This window comes from Mytilus californianus, unplaced genomic scaffold, assembly GCF_021869535.1.
Source record: "Mytilus californianus isolate M0D057914Y unplaced genomic scaffold, xbMytCali1.0.p SCAF_12, whole genome shotgun sequence".
Lineage (NCBI taxonomy): Eukaryota > Metazoa > Mollusca > Bivalvia > Mytilida > Mytilidae > Mytilus > Mytilus californianus.
The window spans coordinates 15,647,034-15,671,059 of NW_026262604.1; the positions used below are offsets into that span (position 1 = coordinate 15,647,034).

Sequence of the window (24,026 nt, forward strand, 5' to 3'; positions counted from 1 at the left end):
AAAAGAGTCCTAGGACCAAGTCCGCTTTTCCAAGTTAACTTGATTGTGGTCCTAGGACTAGTCAGAGCAATCCTAAATCCTGTCACAGGTTAAATTTGACCAGTCAAACTGACTGGTTATTAAGTTGATTTACTGTACAGGTTGGGACTGCACCCATCTGTTTAATATTGTAGTTACAATTAATCCGGAACAAAAGCAGTCAGTAAATAAAGTAAAAATACTTCCGATCTGCCTATTTTGGACATCAAAATTCAAAGATCGTGTTAAGGTCATTTCCGTCTACATGTACTTCACAAAGTCTTGGTAATCAATAAATAATTGATGAAGATTATATATATTGTTAAAAATGAATTTCACCGTAGTGTGTGTTCGTGTGTTTTAATATACGGGCGTTGAAAAGGGTAGCTAACTCGACGTAAAATCTATTTATAACTTTTCAATTTGTTTGATTGGTCGTGCTTGCCGATTATGTATTACAATTAACTTTTTAAGGTCTGTAAGGAGATCATATCACGGATAGTGTTACAAAATTAATGATTGGCATTTGAAAAAAATGGTTTTAAGTTCTTTAACAACTTTTAATCTAAAGAATGTTTAATCTTTTGGTTTTATATTTACATTAGTAAATCCATAGGAGAGAAAAAAAACATAAGTGCAATATAAAAAAAGAGCGTATAACTCATTCGGAGATATTTTATTCCATTACTGAATGTGGTAGCCTCCGGGTTTTCAGTTAACTATTGCGGAAAGCCATTTTTTGTCGCTGAAGCCGACGTCTCAATTATTTGCTGTGAAAATAGGACAAACCCGTGAGTACGATATATATAGCCATTTATGTTCGTAGTCATTGTAGTTTTATTGATGCCAGTCCTTTTATAACATACAATATTACTGTACCTTAGTAAGGGATTTTGTTAAAGAGGCGAATAAATATTCTTAATTGGGACAACAATATAGCAACCATACCATGTTCATTTCCTTATTTTATTAACTTTTCAAAGAACGATTGAATGTTATCAATTATCAGAAAGTCCTGTGCAATTGGAATTTGAAAGAAACTGATATGTTAGTTGGATACACAATCAGTGCATGTAAGTATTTTCACTTGCGCATGTTGTGACTTTTAATTATATATTTATCTTTATAAAACTAAACAAATATTGTGGTGTCATTTCTGAACGGATTTTAATCAACTTGTTACAAAAAAAAACATAATTGTCACGGGCTTATTTGTTTGTTTGTTTATAATTTTGCTCTGAAGCATTTTCTTTTTCTGATCATGCTGATGTTAGATATAAGCATGCAAGTTTAATTTTTTGTTCATAAATTTGCTCTTTATTTCAACCAAATTAATTTGAAAAAATATATTATATACATAGAAGAAATAGAGCTTAGGCAAGAAAAATGAAGTTGTTTCCTACCTCCCTACCTACAAATGTTTTTTTTTTGCGTCTTCAATAATTAACTCATACTGTTAATTGCGCTGTGAAGACGACGACGATGTGGGTTTTTTTTAACGACATTGATCATCCAAGAGGGTCTTGAACGGTCGGTATTGCACTATTAAACGCCAGGACATATTTTTTTGCCTTGCAATAATCAATCCAAGAATTTGCATATTTAAGATCTAGCTGTAAATTACATTTAGATACCTAAATATATACATGTAGGAGGTAGTGGATGGGGGTTTACAGAAAGGAGAATAATAGGCAAAAAATATAAAGAATACAGAAAATGGATCAAAACAGTAAAGAATAGAGAATGATAAGGTGCTAAAATGTAAAGAGTAGAAAATGATGGGAAACAAGTACATAGAATAGATAAAAATGGCTTAAAAAATACAGAATACAAAAATGAAGGATCCCCCTCCCCCAAATCCAGACCCTCATGTAGTTTGACGAATTTATAACATGCATTGCTGGCTTTTGTTATCAATAAGAAAATAATCGTCACTTTTGTTGATATTTAGAAATAAATATTTGATCAAATTTTACAAAAATAGTCTAATTTTGTCGACATAACATTTTAGAGTATTATAGCCCCATAAAATTGTATACTTATTCGCAGATTTCTACGAAACAGAATGTGAGATCATATGGGTTCTACGGCAATATAAGGTGAAGCAGAATGGGTTGAGTTTTTAATTTGTTTGTATTTGATTACTCTCGTCATTTCAACACATAATATTAGTTACAAATTATTAGAATTGGTTTTTTAAGTATATTTTGAATATACTTACATGCTTTAGCTGTGTAAAAGTATCGGCATTAGGGATTAGAAAAATCGTTAAGCGTAGAATCTTCTTAACAATAAAGGTGGATTTTCTTTCCAATCCCATCATGCCAATTGTTAATCATCGGTTTTCCGGTGGCCTAGATATTTTATTGGCAGTTAATTCTACTACATATTCGAATCTCTTGTTTTATATGTCTCTGATTGAATGTTCACCGTTGGTGAAAAACAAAACCTTTTATGTTTAATTTCTAGGAGTCTTTGCACAAACTGTTTTTTTTTCTCATTTCAACTAAAATACAAAAGTTTGCTATTTATAACGATTGTACGCATGTGCATAGAAACACGAATACTCTGGTTGTATCCATCAATCACACATTTTAACGTGGAGAATTATCAAAATGAATAACTACTATTATAATAATTCATTCTTTTAGAGTTACATATGCCCCATGGCAACCGTCTGAAAATATAAACTAGTTACACACTTTAAGAATAAAAAAGTATGACGCTATTTGCAATAATGATATTAATAATGAACTATCGTGTTGATGAGTTATCTATAATTATGTTAATTATACCAGAATATAATCAAATATTTATTATCTGTTTATGTTAACATATTGAAAATGCCAAACTGATAATGATTGAAAGTTAAATTATATATTTGCCGAATTTTGCAATTTTATACTTAAAAACATTTGTTAACAAAAATTTATACATAAATAAATGTCACGTCATTTTTTGTCACAATTTGATGCTCGTTGAGGGATGGACAATAATTTGTATTAATATGTTAACAATTTTATAACAGTGGCAATTTTAAGCTGACGTGTAAAACATTTTATATCCATGCCTATCATTTTTCTGTGTCTTCGGCACGAAACTGTTAGAGGGCTCGTTGAGTTTCGTCTTTCCCGAATTTATCACTTCATACAAACAGTTGATATTTTCCCTACATTGTATATGTACTTATTGTCTTAGTTAACCGTAGAATCATGACATGGATAGATACTGTAAACCAACTTGATTTTGATAATAGAAAAAAAATGCGAGTATATAATGAATATGTCAAATGTATTTCTTGTCCTTTATCAGTTCATAAACGAAATTGTCAAATGAATTGCCTCGAAGACGAATTATGTGGTCAAAATCGAATTGACGACATCTAGGCTAAGGATTTAGTATTCAGTTATTTAGTCTTATTAAGCAGTGCCACTCAAATCAAGACTGTCATGTGCTTTACCATTTGTTCAGTATCTTAATTTCAATTTGATTTCCGATTTATTTTTTTGCTAAACGTTTGAGATCCCTTTGATTATATATCTCCTAAAGTATTCAGGTATTTATACATTCTGGATTTAAAACCAATGTGTGTGTTTGATTGTTTACTTGTATGTTTAATCTGTATTGCATGTATTTGTCTGATGAATGAATTTTTGGTCAGCCTTGTCAAGAAGTTTTAATACAGTTCTTGAATGGTTAAAAATTCCCACTCAAACCAATGACCTTTATACAATGCAGCATTAACCATTACACCTTACCATACACCATTCCTCATGTATCAGTATACCACACACAATTATCTATACACCATTACAGAATTATTCTTTCCCCATTCATATTTAAACCCTATACAATTCGAACCATTTAAAGTAACGCTCAATGTAACGCGTTTCAGGATATTGCAAATTTCCAAATATCTTTACGTTTAGAAACATAGTAAAATTTGAAAACTCAAATAACATTCATCATACCAGATTCACAATTCTCCATTTCACCAAACACAAACTGCGACATTGCAAAAACCAAAAATATTGAATTTTTCAGAAAATGCTGAAATAGGAGGAGTTTCGACGATTGGCATCGATCAAATTTCATATGGGTGTTGCATTGACTATCACATAAATATAAATCTCTTCAAAAGTTATAAAGTTTTTGCCAACCCAACTGTGTACAAAAAACTATCCCACAATTATAATGCTGATGATTGGTGTCATCTTGGTTTTAGGTATGTATGCGTTTTCATTTCAACAATCTTTTTATAACTACCAGATGCATTGCAACAGTTCTTACATATTTCAAAGTGATATGTGGCTTTAAATTGATAAAATATGTTTTTTGTAGCATTCTTTATTATGGGAGGTGCAAGAAAACTAATGGTGAAATAACAAATACAATTTAATTTAACATTTACATATATATACATACTGTATGAATTTGATAATCAATTTCGTGCACGAAAACATAAATTAGAGACAACATAGGTTTTCCTATGTTCAAGTTTTGTAAATTCATTCAGAACATAAAAATCACCAAAATAACATATAGACTCTCAAACATTCTTAGATACTTATAGATATGCCAATCTTAGTAATATAGAGGACTAATATCATTTTGAGAATTTGTAAATCATAATGTATACGATATATTATATCAACCATATTATAGCATATAACTTGCATATTTCAATGTTCCATTGACAATGATTGAGTAACTGGCATTTACCGAGCATGTGTTTGGAAATTTGAACGTCTGTTACGTTGCTAATATTTATTAGAGTGTTTCCTTAAAGAAGACATGTTGCTTTCGTGATGATAATTACAATAAATGTAGAAACGACATCAGATTTGTGTAAGACATTACCGTAATGGTCTTAGAAAGCTGTATCGAACAGATTGCATACAAAAATTCGACAATTAAGTACGCGTATCACAACTGATTAAATACAAGAGGACATTTGTTTTCTTTTGTAGCTCTATGTGAAGTTAATCGAATATATTCAAAAAAACAGAAAGCTAGATATGTTTGTATATACTTTGCATATCGTATACTTGTTCATACTGAATATTTTTTTATCATCTCTTAACTTTGCGTATGTATTATTTAGTAAATAAAATACTGTTTTATCGTATTTGTAACTCTGTGACCACACACATCCTGTAGTTTATCAAGTCTTATTCAAATCATTATTTTCCAAAATAAACTTATTATTTTATTCAAGACGTTAAATTACAAATGTACTGCTTTACTACAGCAAAGAAAAAAGTGTATAAAATATTCATGATAAAAAACAAAACTCCCTTTTGATGTTAGAAATATGTTTGTTTGTCGTTAAATGGTTCAAACAATTACAAATTGTGATATACCTCATTGAGACAACTGTCAATGAAGTTTAGTCGTAAGCGGTCATTTTGATATTATTAACATTATCAAAATAGTTCGGAACATAACACTTAAGTCTTGTCAAGTGTTATGTTTCAGATGTTTTCTTATTTTAAATCTAGTTCTTTTAAGTTCCCTTTCAGACAATTTGTGAACGAATATGTGTTCCTGCTATCTAAAGTTACTCTGGAAACTTGATTTAAACGATGCTATTATATCTGTTCCTGTTGGAACACATGCTCTATACTCTTTATTCCATCAGGAACAAATACTGTAACATTTTTTCCAGTGGGATTTATATCATAAAGGAACTTCATTTTATTTGTTATGCATTCAGTATGTTGTCGTTGTAAAGGGGAACAGTCTGAACATCGATCCTAATTTACTGCTATTGGATTCTCTGGACATAACTGATTTAACCGTTTGGAAACGTCTGAAAACTAACTGAAATAACCTGATTTAATAACTTATTGTTCAGTCTTTAAAGAGCTGTTCATATCAACATAAACCATTGGTGACCAACATAACGATACAAATGAACAAACAACATTTGTAGGTAAACATACACATTGGAATCTTTTGTTTTTTTTTAAATAGTTGAGTTTGATTTTTTTTAATTTGTTTCATAATCATTCATTCGTGGTTTGATTTACAGGTATATGTTTGGAAGGTTTTCAAAACGAAGTACACGACGGTATAGCTAAACGAATAGAAGATAAATATTCAAAAAGAGCCAGACCACCTGATAAACGTTCTTGTCCTACTGGATGGCATGATGACGGTACAAGTTGTAAGATAGACTCATATGGAAGAGGACCAAGTCGTGTCCCTGATAAAGAAAAATGTCCCCCTAATCTACGTGACGATGGGACAAATTGTTGGATAGATAGCTATGGGAGAGGTGCGGGTCGATTGCCAGATAAAACACCATGTCCATCTGGAATGCGAGATGATGGTACCAGTTGTTGGATTGATGCTCATATATATGGAAAAGGATGCTGTTGCACATTATGGGGATGCTGTAACAAGTGTAAGAATGGTTACCATGACGATGGTTGCACCTGCAGAAAAACAAATATAGGCATAAAGTTGACTCTCTTCCAACGACAAAAGTGTAGATCGAATGAAGAGATGAATGGACGTCTTTGCTATCCAAAATGTAAAGATGGATACCATGCAAGTGGATGCTGTATATGTACACCAAATGGCGGCCCAGGTATACGGAAAACTCTTGCTCAAAGGCAAAGATGTCGTAATGACGAACAAAAATACCGCGGGAAGTGTTCCCCTAAATGTAAAGCTGGTTTTAAGCCTTTTGGATGCTGCACTTGTGCATATTATCAAGGTCACACATTTTAAGTGAGAATATTGCAAAGAAAATGAAATTAAACTGTATTGCTTGTGCTATTTACATTAAAAAGCGATTTTTATAAATTATGTTTTTTGCTCACTGTTGACTAACTATGACGTTTTTACACTTAAATTCATTAGATGTGGGCTAATTTACATTTTCGTCTAAGATACATGACTTTTCTTATCACTTGTCATTTGCTTTGAACTAACTAACTTAAAGTAACTGCGAGTACACTCAGTTCTCTAGTAAGTGTCTGTTTGTGCTTTGTATCGAAGTTAAGCCCGTTTCATCTGATTTTTATAGTTTGTTCTGGGTGTGCTGTTACACCAGGGGTAGTTTGTATCGCCCGCAACTATTTTTAACCCTGTTACATTCTGTATGTGCCTTTTCTAAGCCAGGAGTCTGTTATTCAGTGGTTGTAATTTGTTACTGTGTATCATATTATGTTTGCGTCCTTCGTCTATCAGATTACACATAAATCAATACGTTAAGTTTCTCGTTTGATCTATTGTTTAGCATTTTTTATGTCGCTCCTTCATAGCTTATACGGACTTTGTTCATTCTTAAAGGATGTACGACGACCTACAGTTGCTAACTTCTACGTCATCCTGTCTATGGTGGACAGCCGTATTTTCATATTTAACAACAGCCATGTGTCAATACAATATGTAACGCCGCAAATCGTCTCAAATCTCATATAATATAGAAATAAGAAGTGGTACCATTACAGATTAGACAACTTTCCAGAGACCAAATGACGTAGAATTAAAAACTACTCTTAGTCATCGTACAGCCTTTAACTATTAGTTAGACCCTATCAAATGACCTGAAATGATTAATGTTAAACAATTCAAACGAGGAAATTTTTTTTTCGTTTTGCTCTGTCTTCAGCTTTCTATGTTGTGTTTTGTTTATTGTTTTTTGTCTATTTTCTTTTTTCCACCCATGGGGTTTCAGTTTATTTTCTACTTGTGAGCTTTAATGTCCTTTTGTATCTTTCGCCCCCTTCTTTTAGACTATTCCTGCTGTTAAAGTCGTTAAGTAACGAATATTAATGAACATTAGAACAAAACTTGTAAGATGGATATACTTACGTGAAAGGGGAAATTTATAGTGTCAATGATTATGATCACCTATTGAACAACATAAAAAGAGATATGACAGTCAGCAACCAACGCCAACCACTTAATTCAAGGTTGCTAACCTAGGTCAAGCCTAGCAATAAAGAAGAAGACAAATTTGGGGTTACAGATGTTTCTTAGCGAATAACCCTTCACCTTACAATGGACAGTAATGTAATAGCACAACCATGGGTCAATACACTTTGAAGGAAAATAAGAAACACTTAATTATCTTACGCCGTAATGCGTAAATGTAACGATGGGCGTTCTAAGAAAAATGTCATCACTTCAGTGTACTCAACAGCATACATCAATTATCTATAAAAGACACTATCGGAAAAAAATCCTTTGAATATCAAATGAGGGATGTTTATGCAAGATAGAGAATACAATTGTATTTAATTGAGATAGGCGGATCGGAATTTCTGATAAAATGAGGCAAAATATTTCTTTTAGAACAGAACAAAATTAACTGCTATTTCAACTTTAAGATGATGCATAATCGCAGAGTAAAAAGAACAAAATAGTATTAAAATTCTGGAGTACTTGGAAAGACTGAACGCTAATTGAGATTGATAAAAACGTTTAGGAGTCAGTTTAACGATTTAGTATAACACATCTGATTCTAATAAACTTCTTATTTCATATTTGCCGTTTAATCCTACTGTATTTTGCCTTTTAACAGTATTCTACAGTTGTTGTAAATTACGAATATTTCCAAAACTCTTTGATTTGAACTTCAGTCATATTTTTTTTATCGGCATACATTTTTTTTTAAATTTCGGTAAATCAATGATTTATCATAATATAAATATAATTTGCTTGAAATCAAAACAAAACTTACTGAATTAGGATCAATCATGATGATTGCACAAAATTATAAACTTACTATTTTTAAAGATTTTTGTTTTCGTTACTTGAGAGGTTTATTGATCTGTTGATGCCTTACGAATTATAATTTCGTAACTATAAAGTGTATTATCCATTATCAAAATTACCAATGGGCTATTTTCTTTAATAAATTTAATACAAACGTATTTGTTCAATATTTCTTTTATTATTCAAATATTGTTACATTTAAACAAATAGGAAACAAAATGGTTTCAATGTTAAACTGCAAGGAACGTTTTGTTCTAAAATCAACATCAAATTTGAATGCTTGATGCTACGAATGCATTTTTATTTAAAACACTTAGATGCACGGATGCACAATAAACTGATAATATAGTTATATAGCCTTGTTAATCTATAGTTACTTTTGCCAGTCCTTGAAAAGTGCTCTCATTTGCGTAATTTTGCGTTGTACCATCATTTTAGGACAATTTTTGTTTGTGCAAATGCTCTTTTGAATTAATGAAATTCATAAATGATTATAGCGGAGGGGATATTTTGATATAATGGTACATGCATGTTTGATAATGAAGGATGAAATCTTTTTATTTTTTTAAATTACATAAAGTTAAGACGATCCATGAAAAATATAAAATCAACAGCAAATTTCATATTATATCTTTAAGGATTTCCGCTACTGTTGTTTTATACTTTACGTCAGATAATCGGAATCCTCTAGATTTATTAATGTAGTGCCAATATAAATTTTGCCCGCTTACCCCTACTTATCTTTTTTGAAAACAAAATGATCGATTGATTGGTTGGTGCTTAACGCTACTTTCAACACTACTGTGCTATTACTTGGCGATCAGTTTTTATTGATGGAGGAAGTCAGAGTGCCCAAAGAGAACCACCGATCTTTGGTAGGAAAACTCACAATCTTAGTCAGTAAAGTTTGGAGTCGAGTGCACCTGCCCTGTGCGGGATTCGAACTTACAACCTCAGTGTTGACTGGCTTGTGAAACAGTTATTCGAATATTTAGACCACTCGGCCGAGGCGCCTGAAAGAATAAAGTTGTCAATGTTAAATGTATGAAAAATCTAGAGAGAATCATGTCCCGCTAAACATTAAATCGATTATATTTCAAAAACAAGGACACGAACCTGTCATTTTTTTTTTTTCTACTTTTTAAGTTCCGTTATTTATATAATATCAATTAACAACGGTCTTGCAAAAAGCTTGTTTTTTTTAAACAGAGGAGCGAACATCCTTAACATATTGAATAATAATGAAAATTAAAAAAAAGTATGTGCATCCTAATAGATTCATTGAATTTAAATCCATCAATGCCCCACAACAATCATTTAAACTTCTATAATAAACATATCACAAAGAAAACCAAACCAAATCGACAAGATAATTGACAATCAGAGCTGTTATATACTTGGTCAAATACTAGTATATGGTAATTACATATTTAAAACCATAACTTTTACATACATTCTATATATTAATTGTGTTCATTTTCTGATATTTGTCAACTGGTTTAAAAGTATAGGAGTGTCTATTTAACTTTATAGAAGCAGGTTTTCTACACTAAAAAAAAACAATAAGTGGCAAAAATTTGCATGCATCCGAAACGCTGTTCTGGATTTACCTTCATCAGGAACACCCAAATACGAATATTTGAAAGCGAAATATAACTAGGAACCGAAACAGTTGAAGAGCTACATGACTAATCCATCTAAGGTCAACCTTGCATGAGGGCTTAGTTTTTCATTAATTTATATATGCAAACAAACAATTTAGAAAAAGGTGCGATATACATTATGTTAGTACCAAAGTACTGACTACTAAGCTCAACATACCCTCTGTGATTGATTTATCCACCTGCAGCGGTATCGATCCATTGCTATAAAAAAAGAAAACAACACTTTGTAAATTGCACGGGTCCGAAACGCTTTTCTGAATTTACTTTCATCCTGAACGCTCAAAGAGGAACCAAGGATGTATAAAAGCCGAAACAGATGAGATGCTTTATAACCAAAATGGACGTTAAATGTATAGCCACATCCATCTTAGTTCAACCCTGACTGAAGGAGTTGAAATCTTAGTTTGTATATGATTTATAAATATATAAACGGAGAATTTGAGAAAGATTTGTTATTAATCACTTCAGTAATGATTTTCTGACTACTGAACTGATGATACCCTCGGGGACTAATAACACACCAGCAACAGAATCGACCTTTTGCTATAAAATCGGAAAGCGACACTTTATTAAGTACAGGGTTTGAAGGCTTTTCTGGATTTACTATTTTCAGGAACACTAAAAGCGAAACCAAGGATGTTCCCGATTATTATCGCGTAATTGCCATTGCGATACAAAGGATTTTGGCATCGATTCTAGAATTTCATTAAAATAAGGACCAATGTTCATATCTAATCAGCAACACAATTACTATAAAATTAAGTCTAAACTTTAAGTTTTAGATGTTTGTTATGTAAATGTAAAAAATAATCCATCTAGTGTATTTAAAAGTAAAAAAAAAATACCAAACTCCAATGAAATTTCAAAACGGAAATTCCCTACCAAATTGCAAAATCAAAAGCTCAAACACATCAAACGAATAGAAAACAACTGTCATATTCCAGACTTGATACAGGCATTTCCTTATGTAGAAAATGGTGGATTTAACATGATTTTATAGCTAGCTAAACATCTCACTTTTATGTCAGTCGCATATAAATCCATTATATTGACAACAATGTGTGAACAAAACAAACAGACATAATAGGAACAAATGTCAAAAATACGCTTGCAGCAGTCAACATTGTGTTAAAATGGCTATAAACACAAATGGACTAAACAGAAAACGGTTAATAATTTACAAAGACAAATAGAAGAACACTTTAACAGGTAATTAAGATGATAAACAACGTTTGTACCTAGAATCTATTCCTCAAGATACCCATATATTCTTTGTAAAGTTGATACGGAATATTTATCAAATAGGTCTTGGTATCTCCCGATGAACTTTTTTAGAAAAAGAACGAGACTTTCTTTGGCATTACCCTGGTTCATAAACTTTCAGACACTGGTGAAGTATTGTAATTTTGAGTAGCAGTTGCAGGGTTTTGAATACCGAATGAGTTTGAAATGTATATCCCATATTCAGGTAAAGTTGGCAAATTGCTACTAAGGTGGGGGAAACTGATAATTTCCAAATTAAAATCGTCTCATTTGTCATAGATTCGTGTACTAAGATGACCGCTAATGTCAAATTCGAGGTATGAGTCTAAAAATGAGAGAAGGAAGCTGTGTCTGTTGTCTCTTTAAGTTCTAGTTTTGGAGGATATATCAATGGAACCCAATCAGAAAAGTTTGGATTGTTAATGGAAAGAACATCATCATGTGAAATTAAATAATTCTTTACTGTACAATATGTTTAATAACATAAGAAAATTCTCTTTACGAATGTGGCCAACACCAATATATGTGTTCTTACATTATTTTTAAGGTTTAGATCAAGTTGGCCAATGTGCTAGAAAAAATTGGTTATAACATGTTTCATTTTTAACTTTATTCTGTTATGGATAATAATATGAAACAAGTAAAAACTGTATGACTGATAACTGACAAATATTTTTGTTAATTTTCAAATGAATGAAAGAAAACGTTCTCTGAATGTCCATTTGGTATCCGCCGCGTTTTTGAGTTCCTAATACCTTCTGACATTTCAAAATCAACCACGTGTATGTTTTACTTCAGTCATTCTCAATAAATTAAACACGGTAGTGTACTTCAGCTGTTCACTGTTTGTGACGTCCTGTGCTGTCGTTAATGGGAGATGTCCGTTGTTATTCTGCGATTTACATGTTTTAATGTACTATTATATTATTTACTTAAGCATTTCTCTGTGCTGAGTGTTCTTGCGTTAGTTTGTACTGTATAACTATCACGTAGTGTTGTCATTTTAGCGATATATGGGTTAACATTGCCGTATAAAGTGAGGTTTAGCTAGCCAGAAAACCTGGTTCAACCCTCCATTTTCTCTTAAAATGTCCTGTACCAAGTCAGGTATATGGAAGGTGTTATTAAATAGTCCGTTTTTATGTATGTTGGCGTTTGTTTTTGTTGCAGTTCAGTGTTTCTGGTGTTCCTTTTTTTTTCTCTTATAGTTGATTTGTTTCCCTCAGTTTTAGTTTGTAATCCGGATTAAAATTCTCTTAATCGATTAATTACATGTAAATACTTTTGAAGTTTTAAATGAAACTAATGTTCAAATTCGGGTTTTTCTGTTCCAGTACAAAAATAATATGCAAAGAAAAAACCTATTTACCGAGTTTATGCACGTTGCTGCACACATTGTGTTTTTCTCCACTGGAACATGTATGCTGTGCATAAAACACAAATATTCTGGATATATAAACTAATTACACACTCTAGCATGGAAAGATCTTCAAATGTATAACCACTATAAGATATTACTCTTAAATGTTTCCAAAAGTTATTTGCACAGGTGCTTATAGATTATAATTATATCATTTAAACTATTTTTAATTTCAGTTCATTTTTATGTTTTGGAGTTTAGTGTGACGTCTATTTTCACTGAACTAGTACACATTTTTGTTTAGGGGCCAGCTGAAGCCCGCCTCCGTGTGTGGGATTTTCTCGCTGTGTTGAAGACCAATTGGTTGCCTTCGGCTGTTTTTTACTTTTTGGTCGGGTTGTTGTCTCTTTGACACATTCCCCATTACCATTCTCAATTTTATAATTATATCATATATACCAGAATAGTATCTAATTATGTTCAAATGCAGAAGCAAATGTTAAAATAAATGATAATTAAACAATTCATAATGTGCAGCTGTGAAAATAATATATTTTATGAATAAAATATGCACACCGATTGAACATGCATTGTAGGTCTCAGCCTCGAAGGGAAAAATGAGATAAAATTGATGACGCCATTTACAATATCTCATTGAGTTTTTTTGTATGTATACATAAATATATAGGTATAAACAAATGTTTCATTCGTTAAACATTGTTAACTTTCAAGTATAATTTCTAAAATTAGACAGTATTTACATTTACAAACATTCCTTTTGCGCATCAATTTAGAATAGAATATCAGTTAAAGCTGGAATTACATTCTTAAAGAAAAACTTGTGCATTTGTTATAGCGTATAGATGGGGTTTACAGAAAAAAAGAATAAGTGGCAAAGAGCTCGAGGGCAGACTAAATGGGAGATAATTAAGAACAGGTGCTTACTATGTTGAAAGGAGAATAATGGTCAAATTAGATAAAGAATAATAAAATGATTGTACAAAATTAGGAATAAAGAAATAAAGACCCCATTTCCAGACCCTCTAGTATTGGGTTTTTAGAGTAAATTTCTAGTTGAGATTTATTTTTTGGCAAACGGAAGATAACCCTACCTTTTTACTCACCAATCGCCAATTGCCATTAATTATACGTGCTATGAATGATATAAAAACGTTACACTCTACTTTCTGTTTTAAAGAAAATTGGGGATCCTCTGGCTTTCTCGGATAAATGCACACCTTCAAAAATTTGAAACTGAAATTTCATTAGCTGTAATAAAACTGAATAGAACAGAAAGTAAACGGAGTGTTGTCAGATCCTGGTAGGCTTGAACACATGATCAGCATTTTAATCAAATTGACGTGTAACATCATTAATATTTGCCTGTTTTTTTTAGTCAAGCGCAATTTATAATTTTACCAGTTTAGCATTTTTATATAAAACAATACTCTTTCTTCGTCAAATATTGGCAAACAAAACTATCATTTGAACTTTGGGTCATAATTGTCTCATTGGCCATAAGACCACATCTGTTAATTTTTATAAATACTAGAGCACACCCGGGGGTCCGTAACAGAATAAAAGTACCAACGTTATATGTTTAGCCTTAAAAGAAACTACATGTGACATATACTATTGATATCGGTATCGGATTCGCTCCGGATCTTGTGAGTTATTGGTCATATCAATTATGGGGAAAAACAAAAGGGCCTGGAATGGTGTAATTTTTAATCAACACCATTGTCCTATATTAGTTACATATACATTGTAAAGTTGAATTCATTGATTCGTCGTTTTTACGTCATGCCGGCTTACAAATTTGACCTCGTCTTCTTAGTAGTATAGATATTGACGTGGTGTATTATTCTTCTATTTTCATCGGTTATTACGATCACGTGATTCAAAGGGTAGTATTTGTACCTTAAGTTTTGTTTCTTTTTTGAAGTAAAAATGTATATGGACACTTTGTTTCTATTCATATATAGATTGACGATCAAAATTAAAATCGTGCAAAATACAATGAAAAATACACAGAAAGAACATTGAAGTCCATTTCCATAATACACTCTTTAAATGATATATAGCATAGGGACTTTTAATTAGTCACTACGTTATATATGGAACTCCGTCGATATAATCTGAGCAGGTCCATATATGACATATTGACCTCGCCAAAAGTCCATGAAGTGTACTGTGAAAGTACTTTTATTCGTCGGGTACCAATTTTCGTGGTTTTCGTGGATGACTTTATCCACGAATTTAAGTGTCCAAATATATCAAATGTTGTCCAAATCAAAGTTTGACTACATGCATACGGGCAAAAAAAAAATAGAGAATACATCAAATATCAGCAAACGCATTATGAACTATATATACAACTTGAGACACAATTTTCTCTTTTTAATCTTTTAAAAAACTGAAACTGTACACTTTTAACCTTTTATTTTTCAAGAAAAATTAGTTTTGAGCGATGAAAGACAGACTTTCGGTAATGATAAGTGATGATAAAATGTTAATTTTATCTCCTTATAATTCTCATACGGAAAAAAATATCATTTTGGGATTGATTTTTCATTATATTACAAATAATTCTACAATTTAAAGTACATGTGGCATTGTCTAATGTACCCGTTTTCTTTAAGTGACATGTTTATGGCCCAATTAACACCTTTGCTGATCAATAATCTGTTGATCATTAGATCTCGGGTTAATTAGTGTCACCACCTCTGATTAAACAAATGTAGGACAGAAAGTAACAGGACAAAAAGTCACGGACAAAAAGTCACGGACGAAAAGTCACGTTCAAAATGTCACGGACAAAAAGTCACGAACAAAAAGTCACAGGACAAAAAGTCACAATTAAGTTGGAGATTATTTTTCCTTGAATAAGAAAACACATATTTCAAAACATTTTTTTTTTTTTTATTTTTCTTGAACTATTATATATACATTAACTTTGTAATTAAAATTTATTTAATAAATATCAATAATGATTAAATAATTGTTAAGAAAACATGATGTCAAAGCGAACTGGTATTTAAATGGCTTCATGATGCCAAGAAATATATCCTTTGCATGATTATTTTTCCTTGAATAAGAAAACACTAATTTAAAAAAAAAAAAAAAAAAAAAAAGAATTTCTTGAACTATTATATATACATTAACTTTGTATTTAAAATTTTAAATGGCTTCATGATGCCAAGAAATATATCCTTTGCATGATTAAAATTTAATAAATTTTCACTTATCAAGGCTAATGAACAGTTTCCTAAACTGTGAAATGAACATATGTAATAAAATGAAAATATTTCAAGATCTTTCTACTATATATTCAAACTATTGTCAACAAATTATTTGTGACTTTTTGTCCTGTGACTTTTTGTCCTATCAAATTTGTGACTTTATGTCCTGTGACTTTTTGTCCTGTGACTTTCTGTCCGTTTACCGATTAAACGTGTGCAACAATTGAAATGTTTACTTTGCAATTTCTTTCAATAAAGACACTTTGATAGCATAGACGAGTCAGTTTCGTTCCAAAAGCAATTATCTTTATTAAAAAAATTGATGAATGTTTACACTAATAAAATACGAACAAGTTTGTGAAAATGAACACTTCATTTTTCAATGTCCCGCAAATCAGTATAAAACAACTTGTGATTATTTTTAAGAATCTTCGGTTCTGATGGCTTCAAATTCTTCACTCATTTTTTTTCAGAAAACTAAAATCCACGAATTTAAGAACCCACGAACATGTAACTTTTCCTCAAACCACGAAAATTGGTACCCACGAATAAAAGTACTTTCACAGAAATTACTTTTTTCTATTTGAATATATTTGAAAAAAAAACTTTCTGTTATAATCTTGGTGTTTATAACATGTATACTGCACAAAAACGTTATGAGCGAGCTCACTATATTGATATCTTCTTAGATTTAAAACCAATGCATCGGTTTGTGTTCAACATCCAGTGGCAAATTCTATATGATGACGGACTCATATAAGTTTTTCGTGTTCCCGAATGCCTGTATTTTTATTGTAATGTGTGTGGTTTTTTTTAAAAGATCTCCCAGACACCTATCGCATGTTTGCCAATACTTAGAAGTTTTAATATGTTAAATGAAACTAATATTTTGCGTCACACATTTATCGACTACTGCTGCACTAAATAACTTCATGTTGGGTCATCAGCCCAAAGCAATGAATTGTAAGGTATCAGCCTTTTTCATACCTGTCAGACTTGTGCGGAATTAATAAAAAAACAGAACCCCTATTAATATCCTAAATTTTCATCAAGCCTGTAAGTTTATGTCAAATAAGCCAATTTGCTTTAAAAATAGTACCCTTCAACGTGTAAAAGTAATAAACTACGGCGTGTCTGACAACAATTTTTAATTAACTTTGAATATTTCTTATGAATAAAAGAAGATGTTTCAACTTAAGAATTTCGAATGTCACTATATTATATTGTGCCTATTTTTGTATGTGTCCTTCAGACCTGCTTTATTGGTTTGAACATAAAATTGTCCGTTAGTTTTCTCGTTAGATTTGTTTTACTTTTATCATTTCTGGATCTTTTTTTTTTTAGTTTCATATGCAGAATGGGTTTTTGTTCAATCTTGAAGGCCATACGGTAACCTATGATTGATAACTTCTTGTTAATTTGGTCTTTAGTGCTGCATTTTCTCACTAACTATCATACCGCTTTTAATCTGTTGCATATGTTGCCGGGATCATTATATAAGGCAATTAAACAAATACGATGGTTTACCATAGCAGAAGCCTTACGTTAATATTGAAAATGGTTTCTCTCTAGTCACTACGGCTTTCCCAACTCATAAAAACTGACCGCCATAAAATAGCCAACAGTGCTGAAAGTGGCGTTAATTATCAATCAATCAATATGTTGAAAGTACTATCCAAATGTGTTACATTTTCAAAAATCATTGTGTTTGTTCACCGTTTGGTGAAAGGGAACCTTTTATATTTGCACAATCTGTGATTTTTCTCATTTAAACTAAAATACAGAAGTTTGCTACTTATGGCGATTGTACGCATGTGCATAGAAACACGAATACTCTGGTTGTATCCATCAATCACACAATTTAACGTGGACAAATATCAAAATGAATAGTTACTATTATAATAATTCGTTATTTAAGGGTAACAGATGCTATGTTATACATGCAAAGCATGACAATCGGCTGACAAAAAAAAAAACTAGTTACACACTTTAGGAATAAAGCTGGATAAATACTTAATTAAGCTATTTGCAATACTGATATCATTAATTAATAATCGTGTTGATGAGTTATCTATAATTATGTTAAACGTATAATAATATGATTAAATATTTATTCTCTGTTTCTTTTCACATGCATGTTGAATTTGCCAAATTGATTATGATTGAAATTATTTATTTTGCACAATTGTGCAATTTTCTTCTTAAAAACATTTGTAAATTATAACTTGTCCATAATTAGGGTATTCATAAATGAGTATCTCGTGATTTTCTGTCACAATTGTAGCTCGGTGAGAGATGGCTAATAAGTTATATTTATGTGTTAACATTTTCCTAACTGTAGTAGAAGCTATTATAAGCTGAAATGTAAAAAATATTATATCTATGACTATCATTATTTTTTTTTTGTGTCTTCGGCACGAAACTGTAAGAGGTCTCACTTCATACAAAACGTTTATATTTTCCTTACATTGTATCTATACATATGATTCTAGTTAACAGTATTACCATGATATCGATAGATAAACCAATTTGTTTTCGCTAATAGAAAAAAAGCCAGTATATAAACAATAAGTCATATGTGGATTTTGATCCTTATAAGTTCATTAACTAAGTTGGCAAATAAATTATCACGAAGTTGAATAATGTGGTCAAAAGCTTATTGAAGATATCTTGGTTAAGGATTTAGTATTCAGTTGTATAGTCATTGCAAGCAGTGGCACTCCAATCAAGACTTTATAGCTTGCTGTTTGGTGTGAGCCAAGGCTCCGTGTTGAAGTCCGTACTTTGACCTTTGTTAACTTTTTATACATTGTGACTTGGATGGAGAGTTGTCTCATTGGCACTCATTCTACATCTTCTTACTTATATTGTCTGGTGAATGATGTTTTGGTTAGCATTGTCAATAACGAAAAACTCATAATACAGTTCTTGAATGGTTAAAATTTCCCACTCACAACATTGACCTTTATACCATGCAGCATTCACAATTACAGCTTACCATACACCATTCCTCATATATAAGTATACCACACACCATTCTCTATACATCATTACACACTTATTTTCTCCCATTCATATCTAAACCATAAACTGTTCGAACTATGTAAAAGTACGCTCAATGTAACGCGTTTAAGGGAATACAAATTTTAATGTATATCAACATTTATAAAGCAAATCAGATTTTAAACCCAAACAACATTCATTTTACCAGATTCATAATTATCGATTGCACCATACGCTATTCCCCATTCAAAAACAAAAAAATATTGAATTTGTTACAAAATGCTGACATAGGCGGAGTTTGACGATTGACATTGATCAATTCTCATATGGGTGTTGCACCGACTATAAAAGTTTATAGAGATTTTGCCAATCCAACTGCCTACAAAAATAAACTATCTCACAATGTTAATGCTGAGGATTGGTGTCATCTTGGTATTAGGTATGTATGAATATTCTTTTCAACAATCTTTTTTTATAACTATATACTGCATTGCAATAGTTCTTACATATCTTAAAGGGACTAGTGGCTTCAAATTGCTTAACTATGGTTTGTAATATTCTTTATTATGGTATATGCATGTAAAACTAAAAATATAATTAAAGGGGAAATCACAAATAATCTTTACGTATATAAATATTTGATAATAACTACGTGCACGGAAACTTAAATTAAAGACAACAAAAAATTACTTATGTTCAAATTTTGTAAATTCATACAGAACATAATCCCCCCCCCCCCCCCCCAAATTAGATATAGAGAAACGCAAAGTTTCTAAGATACTTTTGAATATGCCAATCTTAGTTTGACACTCTACTATTTTGTTAATCATAATTTATACGCTGATAGCATATAACTTGAAAAAGGCAATATTCCGTTGAGTAACATGTGTAAGTTGCTCATATTTATTTGAGTGTTTTCTTATAGAGTAAATGTTGCTTAAAAGTTATTGGAACCAGCTATGATAACATTGAGGAATTGTAAAACTGCTGATAACTTTTAGTAAAAACTCATATTGCCTGGTCTGTTCTTTCGAGTTGTTATAAAAAGATACATCAGATTTGTGTAAGACATTACTGTAATGGTGTAAGAAAGAACATCAAGTAGTTTTGTATCGAACAGATTGCATACAAAACATCTACAATTAACTACGCGTATCACACATGATTAAATGCAGGAGGACATTGTTTTTCTTTTGTAGCTCTATGTGAAGTTTATCGAATTTTTACCAAAAATCTGAAAGCTAGATATGGGTGTATATACTTTACATAGTGTACCAAAAAAAGAAGAATAACAAAAATACCAAAACCACGAGGAAAATCCAAAACGGAAAGTCCCTAATCAAATCGCAAAATCAAAAGCTCAAACACATCAAACGAATGGATAACTACTGTGACTTGGTACAGGCATTGTTCATACTGAATACTTTTTGATCATTTCCTAACTTTGCGTATGTATGATTTAGTAAATAAAATACTGTTTAATCATATTTGTAACTCCGTTGACCACACATATCTTGTAGTCTCTCAAGTTTAATTCAAACGATTATTTTATTCAAGATGTTAAATTACAAATGCACTGATTTACTTTAGCAAAGAAAAATGTGTATGGAATATTAATGATAAAAATCAAAATTCCCTTTTGATTTTGAAAATTTGTTTGTTTGCCGTTAAATGGTTCAAACAATTTCAAATTGTGATACACCTCAATGAGACAACCACCAATAAGGTCATTTTAATATTATCCACATCATCAGAATAATTCGGAACATACACTCATAAGTCTTGTCAAGTGTTATTTTTCAGATGTTTTATTATTATAAATCCAGACTTTTAAGTTCCCTTTCAGACAATAAGTGAACGAATTAAAACGATGCTATTGTATCTGTTCCTGTTGGAACACATATTCTATATTCTTTATTCCATCAGGAACAAATACCGTAACATAATTTCCAGTGGGATTTATTTCATAAAGTAACTTCACTTTATTAAGCATTCAGTGTGTTGCCGTTGTACAGGGTAGAACAGCTGCTAAATAGTATGAACATGTCGATTGTACAGATCCTAATTGATTGGATTCTCTGAATTTAACTGAATTAACCGTTTTGGAAACATCTGAAAACTAACAGAAATCACCTGATTTAATCATTATTGTTCAGACTTCTTTAAAGAGCTGTTCATATCAACATGTATTGTTTCAGTAAAACATTGGTTAATTTATGAACAACATAACGATACAAATAAACAAACAACATTTTTTATTTTTTTTAATTTGTTTCAAAATCGTCTATATGTGTTTTGATTTACAGGAATATGTTTAGAAGGTCTTCGAAACGAAGTACACGAAGGTATAGCTAAACGAATAGCAGATAAAACTAAAGAAATAAACAGATTAGCTGATAAACATTCTTGTCCTGATGACATGTATGATGACGGTACAAAGTGTTGGAAAACTTCATATGGAAGAGGAGCAGGTCGTGTTCCGGATAAAGCAAAGTGTCCCCTAAATCAACGTGACGATGGGACAAGCTGTTGGTTAGATAGCTATGGGAGAGGGGCGGGTAGATTGCCTGATAAAACACCATGTCCATCTGGAATGCGAGATGACGGTACCAGTTGTTGGAGTGATGCCCATATATATGGAAAAGGATGTTGTTGCACATTGTTTGGATGCTGTAAAAACAAATGTAAGAGTGGTTACAGAGACGATGGATGCACGTTTAGAAAGAAAAATATAGGTATAAAATTGACACTCTTCCAACGACAAGGGTGTAAATCTGATGAAGAGATGAATGGACGTCTTTGCTATCCAAAATGTAAAGCTGGATACTATGCAACTGGATGTTGTATATGCACACCAAAAGGCGGCCCAGGTATACGGAAAACTCTTGCACAAAGACAAAGTTGTCGTAATGAAGAAGAACGAAACGGAGCCTTGTGTTACCCCAAATGTAAAGCTGGTTATAAGCCTTTTGGATGCTGCATTTGCGACCTGGACCTGGGGTATAGAGGACACACTCCATAAGCGACAATATTGCAAAGATAATTAAATCAAACTGCAGTGTACTTGTTTGAAGACATGTTTAAGTAACTACAGTTATTATAATAATGGCGGCTTCTGTAAGAAAAATAAAGAGAGATCTACTGGACTGATTGTGTTATCAATAATTAAAAGAAAGTTAAGCCCTCTTCAACTGATTTTTATAGTTTGTTCGCAGTGCTGTTACAGGGGTTGGTTGGTCGCCCGCAACTATGTTTAACCCTGCCACATTGTGTATGTGCTTTTCTCAAATCATAAGGCTGTCATTAGTAACTGTATATCATATCATTTTTCGTTTTTTCATTTATTGTATTACATATAAATTCATTCGTTAGTTTTCTCGTTTGAATTGTTTAGCATTTTTCATATCAGGCCTTTTATAGCTTTCTATAATATACGGGCTTTGTTCATTCTTAAAGGGTATACGATGATCTACAGTTGCTAACTTCTGCGTCATTTTTTCTACGGTGCAAAGTATACCACATCTTCGTATTTAAATATTCATAATATTTAAAAACAGAATGTTGTCAATACGCTATGGCGCAAATCGTCTCAAATTTTATATCATATAGAAATAAGACGTGTCCCCTTATCGATAAGACTCTCTCCATCAGAGACCAAATAACGTAAAATTTAAAACAACTGTAGGTCCCCGTCCAGCTATCCACTATGAGTAAGACCCTATCAAAGGCCCCGAAATGATAATGTATTACAATTCAAACGAGGATAGTATCGGCTTGATTTATGTACAAAAAAAAACGAGAAACAAATATGATACACAGCAAAATCAATATCACAAAATACCAATATAAAAATAACACACAACAATATAACACAAGAAAACCACTGATACGAGTATATGTAGAATGTGTAGCATATGGCGGCACAGGTAATGTGAAAAATCTTGCACAACGGAAAAGGTATCCTAATGATGAGAATAAAAGCTGCGCATTGTGTTACCCCAAATGTAATGCTGGTTATAAACCTCTAAGATGCTGTATCTGCGAAACAAATGACGGACCTGGTATAAAGGTCACATTATCTTAGCGACAGTATTGCAAAAAATAACGAAATCAAACGACAAACCACTTGTTTGGAGAAATGTCAAAGTGGTTTTAATGATGACAAGTATGAACACATCTGTAAGAAAATTTAGAGAGAACTAATGAACTGATTAAGTTATCAACAATTAAAACATGATTATTACAAGTGATGTCTTTCTCGAACTGTTTGTGACGTCTTTAACCTTAATTCATTGGATGTGGGCTGATTGATATTTTAGTCCAAGATACATGAATTTTCTTATTAGCTGTCATTTGCTTTGAATTAGCTAGCTGCGAGTAAACTCAGTCTTGTGTCTTTTTGTGCTTTGTATCGATATGATAAGTTAAGCCCTTTTCAACTGATTATATAGTTTGTTCTGAGTGTGCTGTTACATCAGGGGTTGGTTGCTTGCCCGCAAATCTGTTTAACCCTGCCACATTTTGTATGTGCATTTCCTTAGTCAGGAGCCTGTAATTCAGTGTTTGTCATTATTTACTGTATATCATTTATCTTTTTTTCGTTTTTCGTTGATTGTATTACATATATATCAATCCTCTTGTTTTCTCGTTTAAATTGTTAAGCATTTTTCATGTCGAGTATTTTATAGCTTGCTATGATATACGGATTTTGCTCATTCTTAAAAGTGTACGAATATCTGCAGT

At 31.7% G+C, this 24,026-nt stretch overlaps 1 protein-coding gene across 1 annotated transcript; it reads left to right on the forward strand.

Moving 5' to 3' along the window:
* Positions 1-19,671: 19,671 nt before the first annotated feature.
* Positions 19,672-22,424, forward strand: LOC127721446 (uncharacterized). Its single transcript, XM_052228179.1, has 2 exons — positions 19,672-19,722; positions 21,590-22,424. The coding sequence occupies exons 1-2, from the start codon at positions 19,686-19,688 to the stop codon at positions 22,303-22,305; spliced, it is 753 nt and encodes a 250-aa protein (XP_052084139.1). The 5' UTR covers positions 19,672-19,685; the 3' UTR covers positions 22,306-22,424.
* The last annotated feature ends 1,602 nt before the right edge of the window (positions 22,425-24,026 follow it).